The sequence below is a fragment of the Puma concolor genome, chromosome C2 (assembly GCF_028749965.1).
Source record: "Puma concolor isolate L17-30 chromosome C2, mPumCon1.1.hap2, whole genome shotgun sequence".
In the NCBI taxonomy this organism is placed as follows: domain Eukaryota; kingdom Metazoa; phylum Chordata; class Mammalia; order Carnivora; family Felidae; genus Puma; species Puma concolor.
In genome coordinates, this window is record NC_141675.1 from 153192255 (window position 1) to 153216123 (window position 23869).

Below are 23869 nucleotides of genomic sequence, written 5' to 3' on the forward strand. Positions count from 1 at the left end.
ACTCTGTGGATGAGTAAGCTTTCTTTCTTCCTGGCAAGGGTTATGATGAAATCATGGTAACATAAAGTTGCATGTGCCCGAATAGTAGATTTACTGTAAAAATCCAGCTTCACAATTCTGGGAAATGCAATGTGTCAGGCTCTGAAGACAGGGGCTCCTGTGTGTTTCTGAGCTGTCATTTCCCCCTTTGTTTCCTCGTCAGGAGATACCGTAGGGTGGCTTCCTAGTAAGGGGTGAGGGGGTGTCTCCCCACGGGGACCGTCACACGAATCGTTCCGGTCGCTGCCAACCCCGGGCCGTGCGGTGATGTCCCGCCGGATAAGGAACGGACTGTGCTTCTGGTCGTTCGGTATCCCAGCTACTCTTCTAGAAGAGGCAAATCCCGTAACAAGGGTCAGGGGCGTCCCTGGGGAAATCAGTCGGGGAGGATTTAATACATTGGCTTAATTTCTGCCACAGGACCAGCACGTGGGGCCTCATGCACAGCAGGGTTTAAACCCAGGTCCATGGAGTCTGGGGAGGCCAGGGGTAGAGTGTCCATGGCCTAGGCTGGGGCGGGGGAGGGACGGTTCACCCTCAATCACCTGTAAGCAAAATGTATACTTTTTTTGCAACCTTTCTACCCCCAACTGGGATTCGGTCACAGGGGGAATCGTAGGATTTCCGCTTTACGTACAGTTGTTTCCAAGATTCGAAATGCCATTTCTGCTCACTGCACTTTCAAAACATTAGCGCTTACTAATTAATGCTTGAAAAAGAAGCCCAATTTTGTTTTTGTGAATGCTTTAATGAGTGCCTTTTACTGTCACCGGTGTCATTTGTAATCATGTTTCTTTTTTTTCTTAATGTTTATTTATTTCTTTTTTGAGAGTGACAGAGGGAACAAGCTTGGGAGGGGCAGAAAGAGAGAGAGAAAGAGAGAGAGAATCCCAAGCAGGCTCTGTGCTGTCAGAGTCAAGCCCGACATGAGGCTCAAGTTGATGAAATGTGAGATCATGACCTGAGCCGAAAGCAAGGGTCAGGCGTCTAACTGACCGAGCCACCCAGGCGCCCCTGTAATCATATTTCTTTCATTTTCATCTGTGTAAACCCATTCTGGGAAGGCAGTTTGACCACCAGGATCCTAATGCAGAAGTGGTTAAGGACCCCCAAGCTAAAAGATGAAAACTGAGACCGGCTAGCTAGACTTTCTGATACTTTCTGGTGAACCAGGCATGAAATGACCCCACTCTCTGTCATCCTACAATGGTCACATTAGTCAGCAGGGTTCCCAGTACTGGCTGCTCTTCTAAGAATGTCGTCTGTGCAGTAAACTTGTCTTTACATTTTTCGACCTTCTGAGCTACCCACGAGCATACATTTGTTCTTCCCTAGAGATGCCAGATTCAGAAAATAAAAATATAGGTCTCTTGGGGCGCCTGGGTGGCTCGGTCGGTTGAGTATCTGGCTTCACCTCTGATCATGATCTCACGGTCTGTGAGTTCGAGCACCGTGTCAGGCTCTGTGCTGGCAGCTCGGAGCCTGGAGCCTGCTTCGGATTCTGTGTCTTTCTCTCTCTGCCCCTCCCTGGCTCGTGCTCTGTCTCTCTCTCTCTCAAAAATAAACATTAATTTAAAAAAAAAAATAGGTCTCCTTTGTACTATATCTATATAGTACATATTTATGGATCTCAGATAAACAACAAATAATTTTAGTGTAAGTATATATCAAATATTGCATGGGACATAGTTATAGTAGAAAATCATTGGTGGTCTGTCTGAAATTCATTTTTGACCGGGAATCTCCTATTCTACCTGGCAACCCCTAAAGTCACCAAAATTGGGCTGATAGTCCTCCAGCTAATTAACTATAGATGGTTAGAAAGTGTCTTCTTATACTGTTTACTGATGGAGATTAGTTAACTGCCAAGGGTCTCAGACTTTGATTGGATGGAAAGGGATTTTGAAGTTTGAGATTTTCTTATTATCACTCAGTCACCATAAGCTCCTATGTTTTCAACTTTGCAACAGGCAGACAGCTCAGAAATATGACCATTCCTTCAAGTCATTTGACCACAGTCCAAGAATTTGGGTATAAACTGTGTTCCCCTGAGATCCTGTGATATCCAGTTTCTCTATCAGAGAAACGTGGTCAAAGTTTAAGCCGACAGTGAGACTGAATTTCAAAATCTTTTGACACTGATCCCATTGTTAAGTAACTAGGTTCCAAATCAAGCAAAAGCCCTAATTTCCTTTGTCTGGGACGAGATTCCAATTATGATAATGGTGTGCGTGGAAAACAACAAGGAGAAGAATGCCGCTCTTGTGTCCAGGTGAATCACCCCCGAGGCCATTAATCATCAATTGATAGAGACCAACAATTCCAAATTTATTCTAAACAGAAGAAAAAGTAGTCAGCGTGCAGCCAGAAAAACAAGGCAGCCTGAAATCGGTATGTAGATTTATAACGTGATACGCTTTTTTATATCTCTATGCCTTTATTATAGTGAAAATATTATATGTGTGAGGCAAGGAAAATGGGAGGGGTTAAAGGTGGTGGATCCAGAGTCTGAGGGAGTGAGAGACTCGTTAAGGGGCAAATCAACGTGAAATTTTGCAAACTATGTAATGATGCATTGTAACAACAACGAGGCGCTCTGCGAACAGTGCTGAGATGAAGGTTACGGAAAATGAACCGTCCTGGCTGGCTTCCCATTTTTTTTTTCCTTCCACTTTTAATGCTCCAGCCATGCTCAGCTTGAGTTTTATTAAACAGAATACACCAAATAAAAGATTTGTTTCTCTACGAGTACTGTCTGCAAAAGCAGACGCGTTCATTCTAATGTGTTCCAGGTTACGGTCAGACAAACCCAAACGCTCTGCGTTCTATTCTCTTTGGCTAAAATCTGAATGGGACCCTGTTGAGCCGCCTTCTCTGTGTTACGTTTGAGCTCATCCAGACAAGAATAGTGAGAATCCACGAGTTAAAGAAATCTCTTCCCCAAAGAGAAAACCAGGGGCAGTGCGTTAGGGAGGCTAACGCAATACAACTCGTCTTGGTTGGTTGTTTTTTTTTCCCCCCAGACATAAATTTTCCTGTTTTACCAGTCATTCCACAACAATGCACATCCAAGCCATGCTGTGATTAGAGGGGAGCGTATGCCTATTACCCAAGTTCTTCACATGTCGGAGCACGGAGAGACGAACGGTGGTAAACCAAAGGAAATTTCCATTTGCTTTTTAGCTGCTGCACTCTCTTACTCTATAGGAAAGTTAGCTGTTATTAAGTAATAACGTTCAGCTAAGTTGGTCACTTGTAACAACAGACAGATGTATAATGTTTTATTTAGGTTAGCCAGCTCTTTCACAAATAAAGGGCTGGAAATTAAACTGTCTTTGCAAAAATATTCTGCAAATGATACCTCTGCCTTATTCCAGTGCTCAGATTCTTTGCCATGGAAAATGAGTCTCCTGTTGAACCCTGTGTCTGTTTAAACTTGTTTTTGCCGAACAGAGAAAGGTTGATGTTCTATGGAATGAGAAAAAATTAAAAAAAAGAATCTGCATTGAGGGGTAAAGTGTATAACTATGCAAACCACATTTAGAGATGGAAAAGGATTTTTTTTTTAGTACTTATGGAATTTGAAACAATAATAATGGAATGGAAACATAGGGAAAAGGCTAAGTATTTGACCACAGCGGCAAATTGGATCATTAGACACTCACATGCAATGCAAAATGCAGGATTTGTCTTTGAAGGAGTACTTGTTGCTTTTCCAATGGATAATAGGGCACAAGAAAGACCTCGTCAATCCACCAAGCCATTGCTGACAAGCTCTGGCCATATAATCCTTTGCGAAGTTGGATTCTTCTTAAGACCCAGGTTTTGGGGGCAGCGCCTGAGAGATTGTGATTCAGCAGCTGAAGTGTGAAACTTAACTGGCATTTCATTTATTTTTTATTTTTTTATTAAATATAATTTATTGTCAGATTGGTTTCCATACAACACCCAGTGCTCATCCCAATAGGTGCCCTCCTCAATGCCCATCACCCACTTTCCCCTCTCCCCCACCCCCAACAACCCTTAGTTTGTTCTCAGTATTTAAGTCTCTTAAGGTTTGCTTCCCTCCCTCTCTGTTTATAACTTTTTCCCCCCTCTTCCCTTCCCCCATGGTTCTCTGTTAAGTTTCTCAGGATCCACATAAGAGTGAAAACATATGGTATCTGTTTTTCCCGGCCTGACTGATTTCACTTAGCATAACACCCTCCGGTTCCATCCCGCGTTGCTACAAATGGCCGGATTTCATTCTTTCTCGTTGCCAAGTAGTATTCCATTGTGTATATGAACCACAATTTCTTTATCCATTCGTCGCTTAATTGATATTTCAAATGAACTTCCAAGTGATACTGATGCTGCAGCTTTTGGGGGGGGGTGCGGATTCACCCTCTTCTACAGTACCAGTCTTCAGTGTCCATTGAGGTGAACAGCGCATCGCAAGAGATCTCATGGCAACGCAGACACCTGCCTGTAAGATGGATGGACAGGCACAAAGCCTTGCTTGCTTCCATCCTGTTTTCCCCCAGATACAAAGTGTAGGGTTTAAACTGAGTCCGCACTCCTCGGACTGTGCTAGAAATGCCGGGCATAGCTCAGCAGGACTTCTCAGACCCTGTAACACACAAACATGAGGGGTCCGTCTCCAGTGGGTAGAGATTGTGAGCTGTTTGGCTGTTTGGTAGGCAAAACTTCCCCCTCGTTATCTGAGCACAAATCCCTTTATTTGTGGCACGCCTGCACCACACACTTGGGGGAAGGCTTAACAAAAGACTGCTAAGAACTTTCAGCTCCAACTCTTCAACCATAGAGTCTAGGTTCCCTCCTTAGGCCCACGACATTCTTGGCCCACAAACAGAACGACACCCACCATTCGGGGAGGAGACTTTGGGGAAACTCTCAATCAGTTGCTTTCCTTTTCCCCCAGATTCTCATTCCCACCCCTCCCCCAAGACAATGTACCTGAACTTCCGTCCCCTGGGACCCTTCTCCTGGTGATTGAAAACTCTACTGGGCAGCTACCATAATTGTATATTTAACCCCACTAACTTTCTCTTCGTTCTTACACCAAAGGGCCCATTCCTTTGTTTGAAAGCAGCGAACGTTTGAGACAACCCAATTTATGTGCTTGGGAATTTCCTACATATTTTATGCAATTCATTAGGCTGTGCATAGTGTAGGTCACGCTCTCAAAGCGTAGTCTCAAGAGGAGTGGGGCCAGCATCACCTGGCAACTTATTAGAAATACAGATTCTCAGGTTCCACTCTAGACCCGTTGAATCAGGAGCTTGGGGTGGGACGCAGCCATGTTTCCAGACCTCTGGGTGATCTGAGGCCCACGGGAGCTAGAGACGTCATGGTGTAGAGACGAGAGGCTTGGAGCACAGGCTCAAGCAAACCACGTGCTGTATCCCAGTTTCCTAACCTGGAACCCTCAAATAATAGCAGCCCCTCTTTCAGAATCAAAGACAGAGTTCAAATTAATATGTGACACCTCTATACGGCCTGACAGGGTGTCAGCAATAAATCAACCATAGCTATGTATTCTGTAATGGATGCTCACATGTAGTGAGCAGGAACTTCCATTATGCTCCATGAATGTTCATCATGAGTAGAGATGCTCTTTGTGAGTTGAATTTGATGACCGAGGGCCACAGTGGCCACGTGGGAACATAGCTCTGGAGACAGGTCTAGTTTGCCAACAAGGTCCGCCATGAATGAACTCTGTGAACACGTGTCAATTACTTCAACTAAGCTTCGTTTCCTCCTTTAGAAAATCAAGAAAATACTTTCTTCATGAGGGAAAGGGAAGGATTGCATACAGTACTGTCTGTCATTGCTTTGGAAGGTTCCTGGTTCCTTTTAAGTAGTCCCTTTCCCAAATGAAAGCTGTCTGTAATGATAACGTGTGTCTCTCATCACAGATTATTCAAAGCCTCATGAGGCTTTGAAGAACAAAGAGGCGGCCACAAAATGAGCAGCGGGCAAAAGTTTATTAGAATGTAAGATCAGAAAGGAGAATAGTAGGAAAGCTCTCTTTGCAGAGAGGCGACATTCGAAAGTGTGTGAGGACTAGAGGCCAGGGTCCTTGTTTTGTAAGGTTCTGGTCAGCCTCCCCCCGTTCTTCCCCCTGGTTCCTTCTCAGATTCTTCCCTCATTGGCCTGATAGCTCTAGGTGCTGGGGTGTCCATTCCTGATTGGCTCTCATTGTACGAGGGGTGGTCTATGGCCATACTTAGGTCTTTGGTCAAATTCCTGAGGGAAACCTGAGGGGGAGTAGGTGGGGTCTGTTCCATTCTTAAGAGGAACCTTACTCCTGAGGGGGCTTGCTGTGGTCAGACACTCCCAGCATTGTTCCAAAACAGGTGTTTTTCCCCGGGGACCTCAGGTCCTAGTCTTTCCCTCTCGGCCTACTGAATCCTGTCTCCTCCTGTGATACTAAGACACAAAAACTTACAGTAGCTGTGTCCCTGTGGTCAGGCTTTCACTAGACTTTGCTTCAGTAACAATCAGTTCCAAGAATCCCGTGGCTTAGGCTACAAGAGTTTTTTTTCTCACCCTTGTTGCAAGTTAGCCTTGGCTCAGCTGTAGCTGTAGCTCAGCCACTGGTGTCTCCCTTCTCCGATTCTCCAGAAGAAGGAGCAGCCCCATCCGAGACCCACCAGAGACCCTGCCAGGAATCCGTTGGCTGCCTCTGTTCGGGCAGGAGTCACTGAGGCTCACACTCCATTGGCTAATGCAGTCACATGACCGCATCTGACACAAAAGGATGGAAACGGAGTCTCCATTTCCTACTCCCAGGGACAGACCCAGGGAAAGATTCGTTCTCGACGGACCCAGCCAAAAGGGACAGCACATAACTGGAAGCCACAATCAGCTACAACAACCAGTAGTCAACCACAGCTTTGTCGATTAGGATCCAAGTTCTTATCCTCAAAATATAGATCGAGACAGAGGAAACTCGGTGCAAATTTCCCATAGTCTCAACCGCCACTGCCCTTCAGATCCTTCAGATTCTTATGGAGGAGAAAGACCAATCATTCTTCCTAATCGTGTTCAGTTCTCAAGGGCCTGAGGGGAAAAATGGGCTTGCAGAATGAAGAGTCATTTCCCGGGCAGATAAGAACCAAAGAGCCACCCGTTGCAATCTGCTGAGAGTCAACTTTGTCCACCTTCTTCTTTCTCGGTAGACATGACCATTGCTGAGACCACCTGGGAAAAGCCATGTGTGTCCTCAGCTGACATGGATGGAGTTGAGAACGGCGAGTCCCAGGCTGCTTTGGAGAGCGGGGAAGAATATGGCATGAGGCCAAAGCCAAAGGTCCCGGCACATGAATTTGAGTGGCCGCAGTCACAGGATCCAAAGAGAGGATAGCCAAGCCTCACTGATTTTATTTTCAATTATTTTTAAACCTTTTGAGTTCAGTGAACCCCAAGCACATTCTTGTCGAGCATGTCTTTTTCTACTTACTAGTTAAAACCGTGGTTCCTTAAAGTGAAATTTAATCCAGGTATTTTGGATTCATAGTGAGGAGACAGATCATCCAAGAAATGTTTTGTTGGAAATATTTGATATCCAAGAAAGCTTTCAAAGCAACTTTTCCTATAAACAGGAACCTGTCTTGATAGAACTCAAGGTCAGGTCCCCTCAAATCGCAGTTTTCGTCTGGAAATCCGAAGTTATGGTTTGATTTGGGGCCCATTCCCCTTGAAGGTATGCGACATCACTTGAGTTGTGGTTGAGGGATCCCTGCTGCCTCCCTGTTTTGTTATCAGCTGCTTTTCTGTGGCTGAAAATCAGCTCTTTTTCTGCCCACCAGGGAATACAGAATGAAGTATCAGGACGGACAAATTGAAAATTCTCAAAGTTGGACTCAACGGAGTGCTACGTTTTTAGAAGGAATCAGTGGTGGGCTACGTAGGAGGGGGAAAATCATTCCTTCATGCTTTAAAAAATCAGTACTTATCACCAGCCCACGAGGTGGACGGCACTTATCTACGAGCACGGTGGAGACTTGACATCTCTGGAAACTAACGGCCTGATGTTCTCCGCTCCTGTGTGCAAGTGTTATTTTAGAACGTTCAGGGAGAGTGAGGGGATAAGGGTCTTCATCAAGGAGGGAAAAGCCGTCGCTCTCATTCCACCCGCATATCGCAGTGTGGTCGTTTTCAACTGTGCGCTCCTGGAACAGCAGCGTCACCTGGGAGATTGTTGGATGCGCAGATGCTCGGGCTCCATCCCAAAGCTACTGAAACCGGAAACTCTGACCCCTCCAGGTGATTCTGACGCAGCTAAAGCTGGAGCACTTTCGTCAAGGTGGCAGAGAGGGCAGGCACGGGAGCTTCACAGGGGCCCTACTGCCTCATGTCAACTGTTGGGAACTTGGGTGTGTCGCTCAACCTCTTTGTGCCTCAGTTTCCTCCTCGTGGGACTAATGACAGCGCCTGCCTCGTGGGCTTGGTGTGACGGTTAAGTACACGCGTGGAAAACACTGAGAACGATGGCTGGCACATGGCTCCGTACTGTTATCTATGTTGATGATGATGTCTATAATTTATCTGCAACTTTATTTTATTATTGCCCTTGTTATTATTCATCTGGATCTTTCCCACGTTGGACCACTTCTAACTCTATTCAGACTCTCTTCGTGCTTATTACATGCATACCTATTTCTTCTACTTGGTCGGTGGCTTTCTGGTCATTTATAGACTGACTTCTCTCTGATAGGACAGAGTGTTCCAGCTCACTGTGGCTGATTTCTTTGATCACCCATTCTTTTTTTTTTTTTTAATTTTTTTTTAACATTTATTTATTTTTGAGACAGAGAGAGACAGAGCATGAACAGGGGAGGGGCACAGAGAGAGGGAGACACAGAATCCAAAACAGGCTCCGGGCTCTGAGCCGTCAGCCCAGAGCCCGACGCGGGGCTCGAACCCACGGACCGTGAGATCATGACCTGAGCCAAAGTCGGACGCTTAACCGACCGAGCCACCCAGGCGCCCCTGATCACCCATTCTTATAAGACCCTCTTTCTCTGCTGGCACTTTCTCCTCTCTGAGGAGGTGATGGGAACTCCCTTTAGTTTTCTCCGTTCTCACTGTTTCGTCTTCAAGACTGGAAGTGTAGTTCGTCATATCACTAAATACCTTTTTCAATGTGCCCGCTGGCTAGTTCTGTCTCAAAAATATGTTTTTCTTTCCTTTATCTCCAGAAAACAAACGCTACACACCATAAGCAATAAATGACTTCATTCCATGTGTGTGTTATTGGCTTGAAGTAGAGAGGGATGTTGACCTCTCCGTTCAGTAGTTTCAAGGACTACACTTTATAAAGATATCACCCTGCTAAGATTACATTCCCAGCCCACGTGTCGGAACAAGATAATGACAACCGGAGAAATATATACAATTTCCAGAGACTAAAGAAGACTCTAATGGTTTGTATGGAATATTGCCTGTTTGTGGGATGAGAAGAGGGAACGTTAGGGGAGCATATCTTGTATCACTCTTTCCATCCTTAGCTTTTGGAAACCGCTGTTGTTTCTTAACGCGTCAGAAGTGAAGCCAGGTAGATTGCAGGACCACTGGGGGAAAAATACCTAAGTCCGTGACATAAAATTACGTGGAATGAGTGTGTGTATGGACCCCGAAGTCAGTTTCGAGGACGACGTCTGCTGCAGAATACAATGCTGTCAGTTGGGCGCGCGCGATGAAACGTGAATGGTGAAGCATACGGGTCAGATGGATGGGTGCAAAGGAGGAGACACAGGATCTTCACAGATGATGGTTACGGGTGACAATAGGGGCAGTGATGAAGAGAGCGTTTGCCGAGCCCCGCAAACACACAGCGAGAATCGAGCGTGCAAAGGGCCGTACGGGTCGGTAACGAGGGCCACTGACATGAGGACAGGGTACGTCTGGTAACTGTTCACAGCACCTGGCGGCCCAGAGAGGAAGTGGGAGGCATATGGGTGCCCCTGCGTGTAAGACGGACAGAAAGGTGGGGAGGTCTGCAGACAGCTACCTTCAGAAGAAGCGATCCAGAAGAGAAGGATGCAAGAGAGCCTTTCGAAGTGCGAACAGGTCACGTTACACTTTGGAGGTTGGAGGGGCACATGTGGTGTGTGGACAAGGGCTCCGGTCTAGTTTTTAAAGGCTTTGGACTTTGTTCTTTCTCTACCGTGAGCCAGCTGTGTGACGAAGACCAGTCGCTCTGACCTCCCGGGTCGGTCTCCTCGTTTGAAAACTGTGTGTCAGACGCCTTGGGCTTGACAATCTTTTCGGCTCTGATGTTCTGTGACTCAACAGTAATAATGCATTTCCACAGGCGGTAAAAATATTCTAGACTCTTCCCTCCCAGTGCTCGGTGTTTACTTCCTCTGCGCTTCCCCTTCCTGCCTCCCTGTTTGCTGGTCAGTTGAGAGTGGGCCTCAGTGGGGGTGAGTTAACCCCCTCTTTCCAGGGTGTTTTACTATTGAGCTCCCTCCACAGGGTGGGAATTCTGTAGGAAGGGCTGTGGTTGGGCCTTCGGTTTAATTCTTAAACCATTCCTTCGGCCTCTGGTCTACTCTGGGCACCTTGCCAGAATACCAGGGATTGGCAGGTGAACGCTAGGGCCCTAGCCCTGGGGCGGGGGGGGGGGGTGGGGGGGGTATGGTTAAGGGTCAGTCTCACCGGGTCAGTCTCTTTGCAAACACCTGTGAACGCCACGCGTCCCTCTCTCTTTCAGGCAGAAGCAGCATCCCCTGGTAGCCAGGTGGGCGAAGGGGAGCCAGCACCTTCCACCTGCCTCGAAGAAGACACCTTCTGACCTGCTGGGGGAGTGACCAGGTAGTAAACAGTCTGGGGGCATGGGGTGTTGAGAGGGAGGGAAAATGCGTTTACCCCGTGAGTGCGGGCCCCCCCCCGGCTGCTCTTTCCCACAGAGAGGTGCTGAACCCAAGACCCCCCCGCCTCCCCCAGAGGCCGTCGGTCGCGTTCCCCCTTTTAAGACCACCGATCTCGGATAGCTCTTGGTGTCGTCACCTCCAACACTAGATGGGCAGCAATGCAACAGAAGAGAGCTTTCCGCAGAAAGAGGGAAAAGATCCAGCTCATCCCAAGCCTGGCCCGTTGCCCCTTTTAAAGAGAGGTTAAAACAGAAGCTTCATGGCACTGCCTTCACGTACACAGGGCCAACTTCTCCAGAATCTGGCAGACAGCTGAGCTTGAGCTTGGAGCGCCGTTCATGCCCGCGGGACACTCGGGTGTCACTCACTCTTGAAAACTTAAGCCTCTGTTTTTATTCCAGTGGGTGGAATGGCATGCACTTTCCCCTGGCAGTCTCTCTCTCTCTCTCTCTCTCTCTCTCTCTCTCTCCCTTTTGAAAGCGCACAGGGTGCATGTGTCTACGTGCACATAAGCTGCATTTGTCTTTTAAAAAAAATTTTTTTTTCAACGTTTATTTATTTTTGGGACAGAGAGAGACAGAGCATGAACGGGGGAGGGGCAGAGAGAGAGGGAGACACAGAATCAGAAACAGGCTCCAGGCTCCGAGCCATCAGCCCAGAGCCCGACGTGGGGCTCGAACTCCCGGACCGCGAGATCGTGACCTGGCTGAAGTCGGACGCTTAACCGACTGCGCCACCCAGGCGCCCCAATGCTGCATTTGTCTTACTGGTGCTCATGTTTTGAGCGTGGCTATGCCTTCCGGCATGGCAGCATGGCGTTTTGTTTCCAAACTTTCGTTGGGGCCACTTTCCTCTTAGTTGACTGAGAAATGCCGCTGAGGGGCTGATAAAGCCGAAGCTCATCCTGTGTTTTCCTTCTAAATCGATCTCCAAATACGAGGAAGAGGCTGCAGCAAGAACAAGACATTCTGAATAGCTTAGGGCCCTTCTCTGCAGTGAAAATGAAAAAGTAGCTTTCCTTCCCAAGGGGGGAGAAAAAAAAAAGCATTTCGAGGGCCGCTCTGGAAGTGACACGCTCTTCATGAAACAGGAAAATTAAAAAGTGCAACCACTTACTGAATCCCCAACAAGTGTTAGCTGCTAATGGATGGTTTCACTTTCCTTGAAGGGGTTTGCCCAGAAGATTGCTTCCAAAACTTCTATGGAGACAGTGCTGCTCTAACAGCAAAGATTCCTGCGTGAATCACAGACCACTGTATTCAGTTCCTTTTTAGACAGGGGGAGGGTTCCTTTATCCTCCAAATACCAGTGAGGTGGGAAAAACCCGTGCCGACCAGGTGGTGTTCTCCCGTACTCCGTCACATCTTTTTCAAGGAAGGTAGGGGTGATTTATTCGCGTCACCAGGCAGGTAGTATAAGATGCCATGTGGCCTCACACCCGGTCTGTTCCTGTCTGTTGATGCAGAGGGGAGCGCTCCCTGGGACTTAGCGCGGGAGCCTGACGTGTCTTCTAGGTGGGACTGTTCTGCCACAGCGTCGGATGCCTGTCCTTGCTTACTTGTTTAACTTTTGAAAAGAGGTTCCCATGATGGTTCTAGTTGGTTCTAAAGGAGTAATGCAGAAATTTTGGGCCATACCTAAATGTCATATGTAACGTGGGATTTTATAGCATTTTCCCAAGAATAACCAGCGTATCGACCGAGCTATTAAGAAAGTGTAATTATTCATTATGTGGTGGGTGTTGGTTGTTTGATAACTTAATGCTTTCCCATGTAATCAAGAAGTAGGAGAGGTGAGGGGCGCCTGGGTGGCTCAGTCGGTTGAGCGTCTGACTTCAGCCAGGTCACGATCTCACGGTCCGTGAGTTGGAGCCCCGCGTCGGGCTCTGGGCTCATGGCCCAGAGCCTGGAGCCTGCTTCCGATTCTGTGTCTCCCTCTCTCTCTGCCCCTCCCCCGTTCATGCTCTGTCTCTCTCTCTCTGTCTCAAAAATAAATAAACGTTAAAAAAAATTAAAAAGAAAAAAAGAAGTAGGAGAGGTGATAGGTCATAGATTATTCACTGGGTGGGGTGGGGGGAGTGAATTTCTGTTGCAGAGAATGCCACACGAAAGGGTAAGTTTTTAAAAAGTTTATTGATATTACCCAAGTTTTAAAAATATGGAGTAATATTCTCCATTGCTGCATCGACACTATCTTATAGATGGTATGTTTTAGTTATATCAGTACTGACCCTATGCTCAGTCAACTTATGTTTAAATTTTCCAGAATCGGAGATCTGTGGTAGCTGAGTATACGCAAACATTCGTCATACTCTGTGGGGTAGACACACGTGTGTGTCATTTCACAACGAGAAGCTCAGCGTCGTTTTTGAGGGTGAGGCTTCGTTTTGGCAAACTTTCTGGTCACTATCTCATTTAACCATCACACAAACTCTGAGGAGTAGGTTGTGTTCCCATTTTACAGATTAGGGAGCTGAGATCCAGAGAGACTGCATAGCTTTTCGCAGGTCACACAGCAAATAAATTGGAGAGTCAGCATTTAGCCCAGGTTTGCTTATCTCCAGATATCTCCATGCCCCTCACCCCACCCTACTGCCTTCCTCCAGAACTAGCAGACTAGTCTTGCCTTCCAAATTCTCCTCTCTTATATACGTCCGTATATATTCCTACATATCTCACCTGATTATCCTGTGTCTGTTTTCTGGGTGTCCTACCACCCGTGACAGTAATGGAACGCCTTTCTTCGTCATCTCCTTAGGTGGCCCCAAGAGCCTGACAATGGACGCCGTTCACCTCAGCATGTCCAGCGCTCCCCTCGTGAGGCAGCCTTCAGGAGGTGGACCCAAGACCAACAGGCCCCGAGTCATGTCCAAGAGTGGGCACAGCAATGTGCGAATTGACAAAGTGGATGGCATATACTTACTGTACCTTCAAGACTTGTGGACCACCGTCATCGACATGAAGTGGAGATACAAGCTCACCCTGTTTGCCGCCACGTTCGTGATGACGTGGTTCCTTTTTGGAGTGATCTACTACGCCATCGCGTTCATTCATGGGGACTTAGAACCGAGCGAGGACGTTTCAAATCACACCCCCTGCATCATGAAGGTGGACTCTCTCACTGGGGCGTTTCTCTTTTCCCTGGAATCCCAGACGACCATTGGCTACGGAGTCCGTTCCATCACGGAGGAATGCCCTCATGCCATTTTCCTGTTGGTCGCTCAGCTGGTCATCACAACCTTGATTGAGATCTTCATCACAGGCACCTTCCTGGCCAAGATTGCCAGACCCAAAAAGCGGGCGGAGACCATCAAGTTCAGCCACTGCGCGGTCATCACCAAGCAGAACGGGAAGCTGTGTTTGGTGATCCAGGTGGCCAACATGAGGAAGAGCCTCCTGATCCAATGCCAGCTCTCTGGCAAGCTCCTGCAGACCCATGTCACCAAGGAGGGGGAGCGGATCCTGCTCAACCAAGCCACCGTCAAATTCCACGTGGACTCCTCTTCAGAGAGCCCCTTCCTCATTTTGCCCATGACATTCTACCACGTGCTGGATGAGACGAGCCCCCTGAGAGACCTCACGCCCCAAAACCTGAAGGAAAAGGAGTTTGAGCTCGTCGTCCTCCTCAATGCCACCGTGGAATCCACCAGCGCGGTCTGCCAGAGCCGCACGTCTTATATCCCAGAGGAGATCTACTGGGGCTTTGAATTTGTGCCTGTAGTTTCTCTCTCCAAGAACGGAAAGTACGTGGCTGATTTCAGTCAGTTCGAACAGATCCGAAAGAGCCCAGATTGCACCTTTTACTGTGCGGATTCTGAGAAGCAGAAACTTGAGGAGAAGTACAGGCAGGAGGAGCAGAGGGAAAGGGAGCTGAGAACTCTTTTGTTACAACAGAGCAACGTCTGATGTCAGTGAACGCCCCGGGTTGAACCCTGGGAGCCCTTTCCGCGTCCGAGCTCCCTTAGAATGCAGAGGTCACCGGGAAAACGTGAAGGTGTGGATTCACCCTAAAAAGCTGCACACACATACAAAATCACCCCCCGCCCCTTGGATCTAGTGCCTAAGCAATCATCGCCACGTTTGAGGAGTTCCTTTTCCAATGCTTTGTCTGCAGCGAACTCTCAAAATTCGTATTTCCTAAAATGGGGCTACATTTCCACAAACTTGGTGTAGGGCAATTGAAATAATGTCCTGCCGGGTGGACAGACAGTTAGCAATGCTGGTATTGAAAGGAAGTGCATTTCTATACAGGATATCAGCCATCATATAAGGTATTTATTCAAAACAATTATCAAAGACGTTATGGCCGAGAGTTGAAACGTGGTTCAGTATTCCTTTATACCATTGCTTTAAAGCACCCTCTTCTTTTCAAGGAGAGAAAATGCTATATATACAATGGAAGCTACTGATAATACATAAAAAGGGGTAAGGGACTCTGTGCTCACAAAAATCATAGTTCCGTTTATGCCTTGCTTCGTTGGATTGAATTGTAGGAGTGAAATTGATCAAACCAGGGGTAAACAGTTGAGAAAACATACACAAATGGACTTGATGCTATTAATTTTTTGGTCGGAATGTACTGCTATTTTCTATTCAACACCAGCAACATCAGCACCATCTGGGAGCTTATTAGCAACATAGGCTCTCAGGCCCCATCTGGACTTAGAGAATCAAAGGCTGTCCCTTAACAAGACCTCCAAGTGATTTGTATACAAACGAAAGTCTGAAAAATGTCCACTCTGAAAGTTTTCAAGGGAACTTTCTGAAGCCACGGGACCCCATGGGTCCCAAACCCATTTGGCCCCCGGACCTGTCCTTCTTTCTTCAGCTTGTTATCATGGGCCAATATTTTTGTCAGCCGTCTCCTTCCTCATCTGCAAAGGAAGTGCCACTGATATTCCAAGATTGAAAAAATTACTTGAGAGGAACGGCTGTCATGCTAAAGCACATGCCTGTTGACCCTAGTCAGCACAAAAGAAAATGAAGCCACATTACAATCGGAAACTTGCTCAGATGTTGAAGTCCACAGGGTTGGATGGGGCCATGAAGAACACAAGGGGTGAGGATAATGAATTCGTATACAGATGACTCCTTGGGGCATGAACTTTGGTAATCTTATAACGTGTAAAGAATGCCCCCAGCATTTAAATAAATCTCATGCAACTGAGTCTTACAGGGGTAACATTTTGCTCTTGGCAGAATCTAGGGGCCAGGAACCACATTTCTTTGGGGCAAAGAATATACGTGGGGCCGGGACTAGCTAAATGTGCCACAGGTGAATTCTCATTTCACTCAAACTGGGGTCAATTTGTGTATTCACTCAAGAAGAATGTGACTGTAAGTGGGGAGGCACTGTGTAGACATACACACGAGCCCACGTATATGTACACACACGGACACACGCACGCACGCACATCCTGGCTTTTCAAGCATAACTGTGGAACGATCAATGAAAGATGTTTGCAATGAAGAGAGCCAGTCCTCAACAAATATGCTCATAGATGTTTTATTCTATAAAGATGGGGGCACTGGGGCTCAGAAGAAAAAGGGAAGGCAATCTGGATTCGGGTTATCGGGGAAATGACGACACGGATTACAGCAAATCCGGCCCTATCTTCAGGCTACCACATTTTCAAATGTCCTTCCACGTAAGAGAAGATGTGGCTCACACATCTGACTGGGGGCTGAACACTTAATGCAGATGTAAGAATAACGGGGGTAAAGTTAGTGATAGAGGGGGTTTAAAGAACAATCTCAATGTATAAGAGGCTTTTCTTTTATTATTCAGGAATTGTTTTTTCTCTTTCTGTTGATAATTTAATGGCAGATTGTTTTAGATCTTTGTTCTCTTAACGAAATTGCATATACAGACATTAGCCCTTTTAGTTATTTTATGGTTTTTTTTTTTTATTGTATATTGTGGTGTAATCGACAGGAAAATAATGCCACAGGCATGTTTACAGGTTTTCTATTGCACTATTAAATTCTCTTCATGGTATTTACATCAGTGCCAATTTAAATGTGATTAAGATGAGGAATCCTGCATACTTGCATAGTATTTGGTATATTGATGGAGCATGAGATGGAGAAATCTTTTGTGTGTCCATTGAGCTTATCTATTTCAGCCAAATCTGGAAGACTTGGTCATCTGATCTTTTGCACTACCTGAAGCAGCATCCCCAAAGCCAATACTGGTTCAAGTCGATAAATCATATAGTAATACGATATTCTGTAAATAGTTCTATACTTATATCTGGTTGAAACTTAGCATTTCCCAAGCACACTTACTTATTATTACTTGGTGCACAGCACTCTGGTGTTAACAAACTAACCAAAGATGTAGGTGGCAAACTTATTTGATTATATCTGGACGGTCTTTTGACTGAAACAGATTCATGCTCAACACCCAACTGAGAAGAAATCGAGCTAATGCAACGTTTTTGACCCAAAAAGCCTTCTGCGCTTTGGAACGTCCAATGCATCAGGCCTTCTCGGTGAGACCATTCCAAACTGTCACGTTCCTTTTGAAAAAACCACAAAGTCAATAGCGGCAAATCAGTGTAATCTGATTCATTTCAGTAAGAAAATATATTGTACTTGCTTGGTACCTGGTAGCCAATGGTCCCAGACAGCAGAGCCAAGATTCACTCACTGACCTTCCTCAGAAGCCACTTTTGGAGACGGGGTAGAGACACACGTTGGTTTGCTTTCCCATTCAGGGGGAAATCACAGCACCAGATGAGACTCCAGAAATCTAAAATAACTGGCTAAAAGTGAAAAATGCCATGAATAAGGAGATCAGGTATTGAGATGAAATTAAACGATGATTCATTTGCTTTTTCTTTAAATTAAATTTTCAATTTTAATTGATAGTGATTTTGATGCCATTAAATGCAAATTAAGAAATATTAAAAAGGTGACACTTCTCCTGTATTATTCTTTTGTCCTTGCCTGGATCCTTTGAATTTATGTCATCTGGAGAAAGAAGGAAAGAGAGACAAAAAACATAGAAGACCCTAGGTCTTTGCTTTGGTAGTTCAGTCACAGGTCATCATCCTCAGGCTTGGGTTTGTCACTGTGGTCAAAGTGTTGACATTTGACCGTGTGGTTGACAGTCTTGGTTTTCACTCTTGTCAGACTTTTTTCTTTGCCTGTTAAATATTTGAAACATGTATTTTGAATGCAGGTTATTTTATCAAAGTTTTCTGGGATGGTGTTTTTTAAAATGAAATGCTAGCATTTCGAGTCTCGATTTCCATGTTCTGTGGTGCACACTTGAATTGCAGCATTTGACTCTGGATACAGTCCAGATGCACTTCATTTTCTTCCTCCTGGAAGACACACTTGAAAGACTAAAGTTTGACATCTCACACTCCTCCTTGATTATTTGCATTTAACGCTCTGTGAACTTCAGTTTATCTTGAATCAGAATCCTTTGCCCACCCCAACTTGGGCCTGTGGGCAGTGATTTTCCTAGCCTTTAAGAGACACTGATGAATGAAGTCCAACTCTTTCCTGAAGCTTTCCACTAAATACTTACTGAAGAAGAAACAGAAGGCGGAAATGAGGTGTTAGCCACTTGACTTCATCTTCCTCCTCTGTCAGTTCTGCTGAGCTCAGTTTGCTTTCCACTTAATGTGTGCTTCACTGTCTGTTTTTCATCTTTGCTATCTACTCTATCAAGTCAACTTATTCTGTGGGTTAAAAAGAATCGATTCGGGAGGCATCTGGGTGGCTCAGTCAGTTGAGCATCTGACTTCGGCTCATGTCATGATCTCACAGTTCGTGAGTTCAAACCCTGTGTACGGCTCCATGCTGACATCTTGGAGCCTGGAGCCTCTTTCAGGTTCTCTGTCTCCTCTCTCTCTGCCCCCTCCCCTGCTCACGCTCTGTCTCTGTTTCTCTCTCTCAAAAATAAACATTAAAAAAAATTTTTTTAATAATTGATTCAAATTAGGGGCGCCTGGGTGGCGCAGTCGGTTAAGCGTCCGACTTCAGCCAGGTCACGATCTCGCGGTCCGTGAGTTCGAGCCCCACGTCAGGCTCTGGGCTGATGGCTCGGAGCCTGGAGCCTGTTTCCGATTCTGTGTCTCCCTCTCTCTCTGACCCTCCCCCGTTCATGCTTTGTCTCTCTCTGTCCCAAAAATAAATTAAAAAGTTGAAAAAAAATTAAAAAAAAAATAATTGATTCAAATTAGTAATTTGTGAACATTTAGATGGCCAAAATTTGGGAACAGGAATTTTTATTTTTCTGTTGGCATTTGCTGGTGTATAAAAAATAGAAGACTGGGATGCCCAGGGGACTCAGTTAAGCGTCTGACCCTCGGTTTCAGCTTAGCTCATGATCTCACGGTTTTATGAGTTCAAGCCCCACGTCGCGCTCTGTGCTGGCGGTGTGGCGACTGCTTGGGACTCTCTCTCTCCCTCGCTCTTTACCCCTCCCCCACTCATGCTGTCTCTTTCTGTCTCAAAATAAATAAATAAAACTTTAAAAAAAATAGAAGACCAAGGAACAGCTGATAATTGCAGTTGATAGTTAATTCCTAATTAAATTACAATAACTGATTGTGGAAGTCAATGGACATAATTGATATAGGAGTACAAAAGCCAAAGATATCGTATGGATAGGTAAATGCCATAGAACTCTGAGTAGTAATAATCATACCAGAGTGAGGAATTCTAGGCATGCTGTGTCTACAGAACATGTCTTGTATTTAATGATTTTTTTTTTGTCCTACATCCTGCATGGACTTTATTAAGATGCTCTAAGTGTTCAGGGGCACCTGGGTAGCTCAGTCACTTAAGCATCTGACTCTTGATTTCCATTCAGGTCGTGATCTCAAAGTACTTGCGTTCAAGCCCCAAATGCAGCTCTGTGCTGACAGCCCAGAGCCCGCCTGGGATTCTCTCCATCCCTCTCTGTCTGCCCTCCCTCACTCATGCTCTCTCTCTCTTTCTCTCAAAATAAATAAATAAATAATAACGTTTAAAAAAGATGCTCTAAGTGTCCTGTATTCACTTTTTTTCCAAAAAACTTACAAAATCACACAACCAATTAGAAAAACATTTCAAATTCAACTGGATGTCTTGCATATTTATTTGCTAAATTTGACAGTCCTGCAGAGAGTATTCATATAATCCCAAACTATGCCCATCTCTAGAAGGGCCCTTCACTTAGAAGCTACAGTTTTCATACAGCAGGCAGTAAAGAAAGGGAGTGTTCCAGAAGGGTATTTTCCTGGCTTGCCCCCTTAGTAAGAGTACATTTCAACAAAACACAAAGGGTCAGTGATACATTCCATGTGGCGCAGAACAGCATGTTCTTCGAGGCTATCAAGGAAGGGCCTAGGATGATGGCTTCAAAGTCCTCTGCCACATGGTGGACAGGAATCCTAGTTCCCAAGCCCATGCCAGAGAATCAGGCCTATGGTTAGGGTGGATTCTCAACAAGCACTGGGGGGGGGGGGGTGCGGAGGAGGGGAGGCAAAGCCAAAGACACGGAAGTAGGCATCAAAGTCCATCTCCAAGCTTTTTCTCAGCAGGCCCACCTGATGATGGTCTTCACTCACCATGGTCTCCTCTTCATTCAAGGCCAAACCGTGTCTAGCATCCAGGCACACCCACACCCTGAGGACACCCAATTTCATCCCTCAAAAATATTCAAGTAAAGGTAGAACCCGCCCGGAGTTAGACTCAAAGGGGGCGCCTGGGTGGCTCAGTTGGTTAAGCATCTGACCTCGGCTCAGATGATGATCTCATGGTTCATGAGCTGGAGCCCTGCGTCGGGCTCTGTGCTGACAGCTTGGAGCCTGGAGCCGGCTTCGGATTCTGTGTCTCCCTCTCTCTCTGCTGCTCCCCTATTCGTTCTATGTCTTTCAAAAATAAATAAAACGTTAAAAAAATTTTTAAATATTAGACTCGAAGGAAGCTACCACAATTGATTAAAGGGTACTTATCGCCTAAAAAAAAAAAATCAGAAGTTGTTGACTCTGAACTAAGAAATGTGACCCCTTAGCTTGTAACTACTATTATTGTTATATTGCAAATGTCCTTAATATAATGGAAAAAGTAAAAAGCTTCCAAGAAGGTGATTGGGAAGTTCAAAGGAGGGATTTTTTAAAAATTCACTGTAATTTAACTTTATTCTTTCATCTTTAATCAAATCTTAATATTAAGGATGTTGTATGAAATCAAATCATTACAGGAAGTATGACTGTATCAGGGACTTTTTACAAAAACAAACTTCCAGATCGCAAGAGGAAGCTGTGTTTGTGTGCGGACACAGAGTATTAAATAGCAGTTGGGACAGGAAGACAGGATGACAGCCAACTTGGATCTATTTTGGAAGAATTATTTCTGTAGGGTGTCATGGAATTATAAGTTACAAAAAGTGTGTTTCACTCTGGTAAACAGACAGCTCCATTCCAAAAGGACCCATTCCAAGACACCGCTTAATCAAATTCACGAGAATGTTATGGAGAGCAAAAATCCCCAATGACCTGCGGATCTTACAAGCAAACAGTCCCACGACTCATAAACCCTGGCCGTGTGTGCGAAGCAAAATTTCGATCAGGCCTCAGTGTCCTGCTACATGCGGCGTTACGTCTGACTGCTGCACCGTGCCACAGGACGCCTGTCCTTGCTTGTCAGTGACTTTGGAGCCGCTCTCGTGCTTGGATTTGCCTAAGCGGCATCGTGACTCCCAAGATCCCAATCGATCCCAAGATCGGGTTGCTACTGGTGGGTGTTAATATAGGTATACTATGTGACCACCAAGCCCAATCAACCTCTGACCGATCAGTAATTGTTCTTGGCATACGTCCCTTTATGTTCTCAAAAGCCACACACCTATGTGTCGAGCCATTTCTTGCTTTCATAAGTATCTCCTCCTCTTCCTGTTTACGTGTGGAATCCCTCCCGTCTGTGAGACAATAGCAAATCCAATAAGGCTAATTTTATAGTCTTGAGCTTTTTAAAAAATTATTTTTATTTCATTGGAATGGAAACAGCGTTACAGGGGTGCTCTGATGGAGAGGGACCTAGTATTCCCTTGGAGAGCTCAGCGGCTGCTACCAATGATAGTAACTACAATAATTTGGGAGTGGGTCCTAAGACCTTGTTAAGATGTTGTTATCTGCCAGGGCCTGAAAGAATGTATTTTGATTCCTTTTTACTCAAAGAAAAGAAGATGAAGGGTCTGTCTCATCTCTTTCTTTTGCCTTGATGCTCTAGTGATCATTTCGTTTTCATCAATGATTAAAGATCAAGTAACTATTTAACAACATCCTTTCTGCACCTCAACCCTTACCAAAGTCCCTTATGTTTCATTGCTCTTCTGCTTTGATGGGTTAAAAGAAAGAAAACACGTAGTTACATAACCCTTAAAGGCACAACGATTTAAAGTCCACACGGCAGAGACGTGCACGGAAGCCATCTTCCTGGAAGTGCCTTGCTGGGGAAACCACGCACACATACAACGAAGGAATAGGTGCGGTCCTAAGCCTGCGACAGGTGTCTCTTTTGGAACCTTCCCTTGTGGAGTTTTGGCTCCTTCACCGCCACCTTCTCAGTGGTGGCAAGACTCGTTGCGTGAGAATGTGACTTAGAAATTAAAAAAAGACTAGCGCATATAGTAAGAAGTCAACTTTGAGAAGGTTGTTTGGGAAAGAAAACAAAATGTTTTCCAGAAAGCGCACAGTATTTTGGAACACAGTAATGAGGCTCGGGAGAAGGAAATATTTTATTAATTTTAATTTGCGCTGATACGTATTTTTTTTCCTAACCCTTTGTCTCAAGAATCTCCTTGTCTTTGTGGGATCACCTTGGCCCAGAACCGAGCTATCCGTGTCCAAGCCATAAGATAGTTTTGTCTTCACCACACCACGTCCCTGGGGCAGTGAAGATAGACATTTGTCACAGCAGCACGGGAAGCCTTGCTCCTGGGCTGAAAACAAGGCCTCCTGGCAGCTGTGATCTCTCTTCTCAAAAATCCTTGCTTTTGGTAACCTGCCTTCAAAACTGTCAGGCCAACAAGTTTAATGGTTTAATTTTCCGTGCAAAAGTCCACATTCTTCTCAGGAGATTTGTATTCATTTGAAATTTTTCCCCAAAATTTTCTATATCTTTGCTTGGATTTAACATATCCGTCGCAGGACTCAGCGCATAGTATATTTGAGTGTCCCAAAGGTCTTTTCACCAGTCTCAGGGGCCACCGTCTGTATTTCTTGGTGTGCCTCTACTGAGTCTGTCACAAACTCTTGCCCTTGGCAGGTACACCTTCCTATAAGCTCTGTTTACGTGTGATTTAAAGATCTACCACAGGGGCGCCTGGGTGGCTCATTCTGTTAAGCGTCCAGCTTCAGCTCAGGTGGTGATCTCGCGGTTCACGAGTTCGAGCCCCGCATTGGGCTCTGTGCTGACAGCTCAGAGCCTGGAGCCTGCTTCGGATTCTGTGTCTCCCTCTCTCTCTGACCCTCCCCCATTCATGCTCTGTCTCTCTTTCCTTCAAAAATAAATAAACATTTAAAAAATTTTAAAAGGATCTTCCACATGTCTGCTGCAACTACGGCCTCACAGTTTTACAGCAACACAGAATAATGCATGTTTTTCTTTACCCCCCCCCCCACCATGAATATGGCTGACCTACTATGTTGCCCGCACGCTTCTTCTGCTCGTACAACCACACACATACATGCCTCAGGACTTCTGGCCACACCTTGAATTTGCAGAGAAGAAACCATCCTACACTCGTAGGGCTCTGAATACTTCAACAACTTTGAACATTTAATAGCGTGCTGCAGACCTGGGGAAGGAGGTAGCACGTGTCTGGTTACCTGTACTTTCCAGAAGACTCGACGGTTCACCGAGGTTCAGTGTCTCACCCTGTGTGACCTCGCAGGCCAGCACAGGAACCTACACTTTTCCTTTTTGCTCCTAAATTTACAGCAT

General features: G+C 45.7%; 1 protein-coding gene across 6 annotated transcripts in view; it reads left to right on the forward strand.

Moving 5' to 3' along the window:
• Positions 1–17848, forward strand: part of KCNJ15 (potassium inwardly rectifying channel subfamily J member 15) — a 78763-nt gene extending 60915 nt beyond the window's left edge. For 5 of the 6 annotated variants that reach the window (XM_086675978.1, XM_086675981.1, XM_086675982.1 and 2 more), the window contains 2 exons: positions 10763–10863; positions 13680–17848. In XM_086675978.1, coding sequence (XP_086532104.1) covers positions 13700–14827 — 1128 coding nt within the window. In that variant the 5' untranslated portion in view covers positions 10763–10863; positions 13680–13699 and the 3' untranslated portion in view covers positions 14828–17848. Of the gene's footprint in view, positions 1–10702; positions 10864–13679 lie in introns of those variants that run through there. The other variant, XM_086675976.1, reaches the window with a different exon arrangement.
• The last annotated feature ends 6021 nt before the right edge of the window (positions 17849–23869 follow it).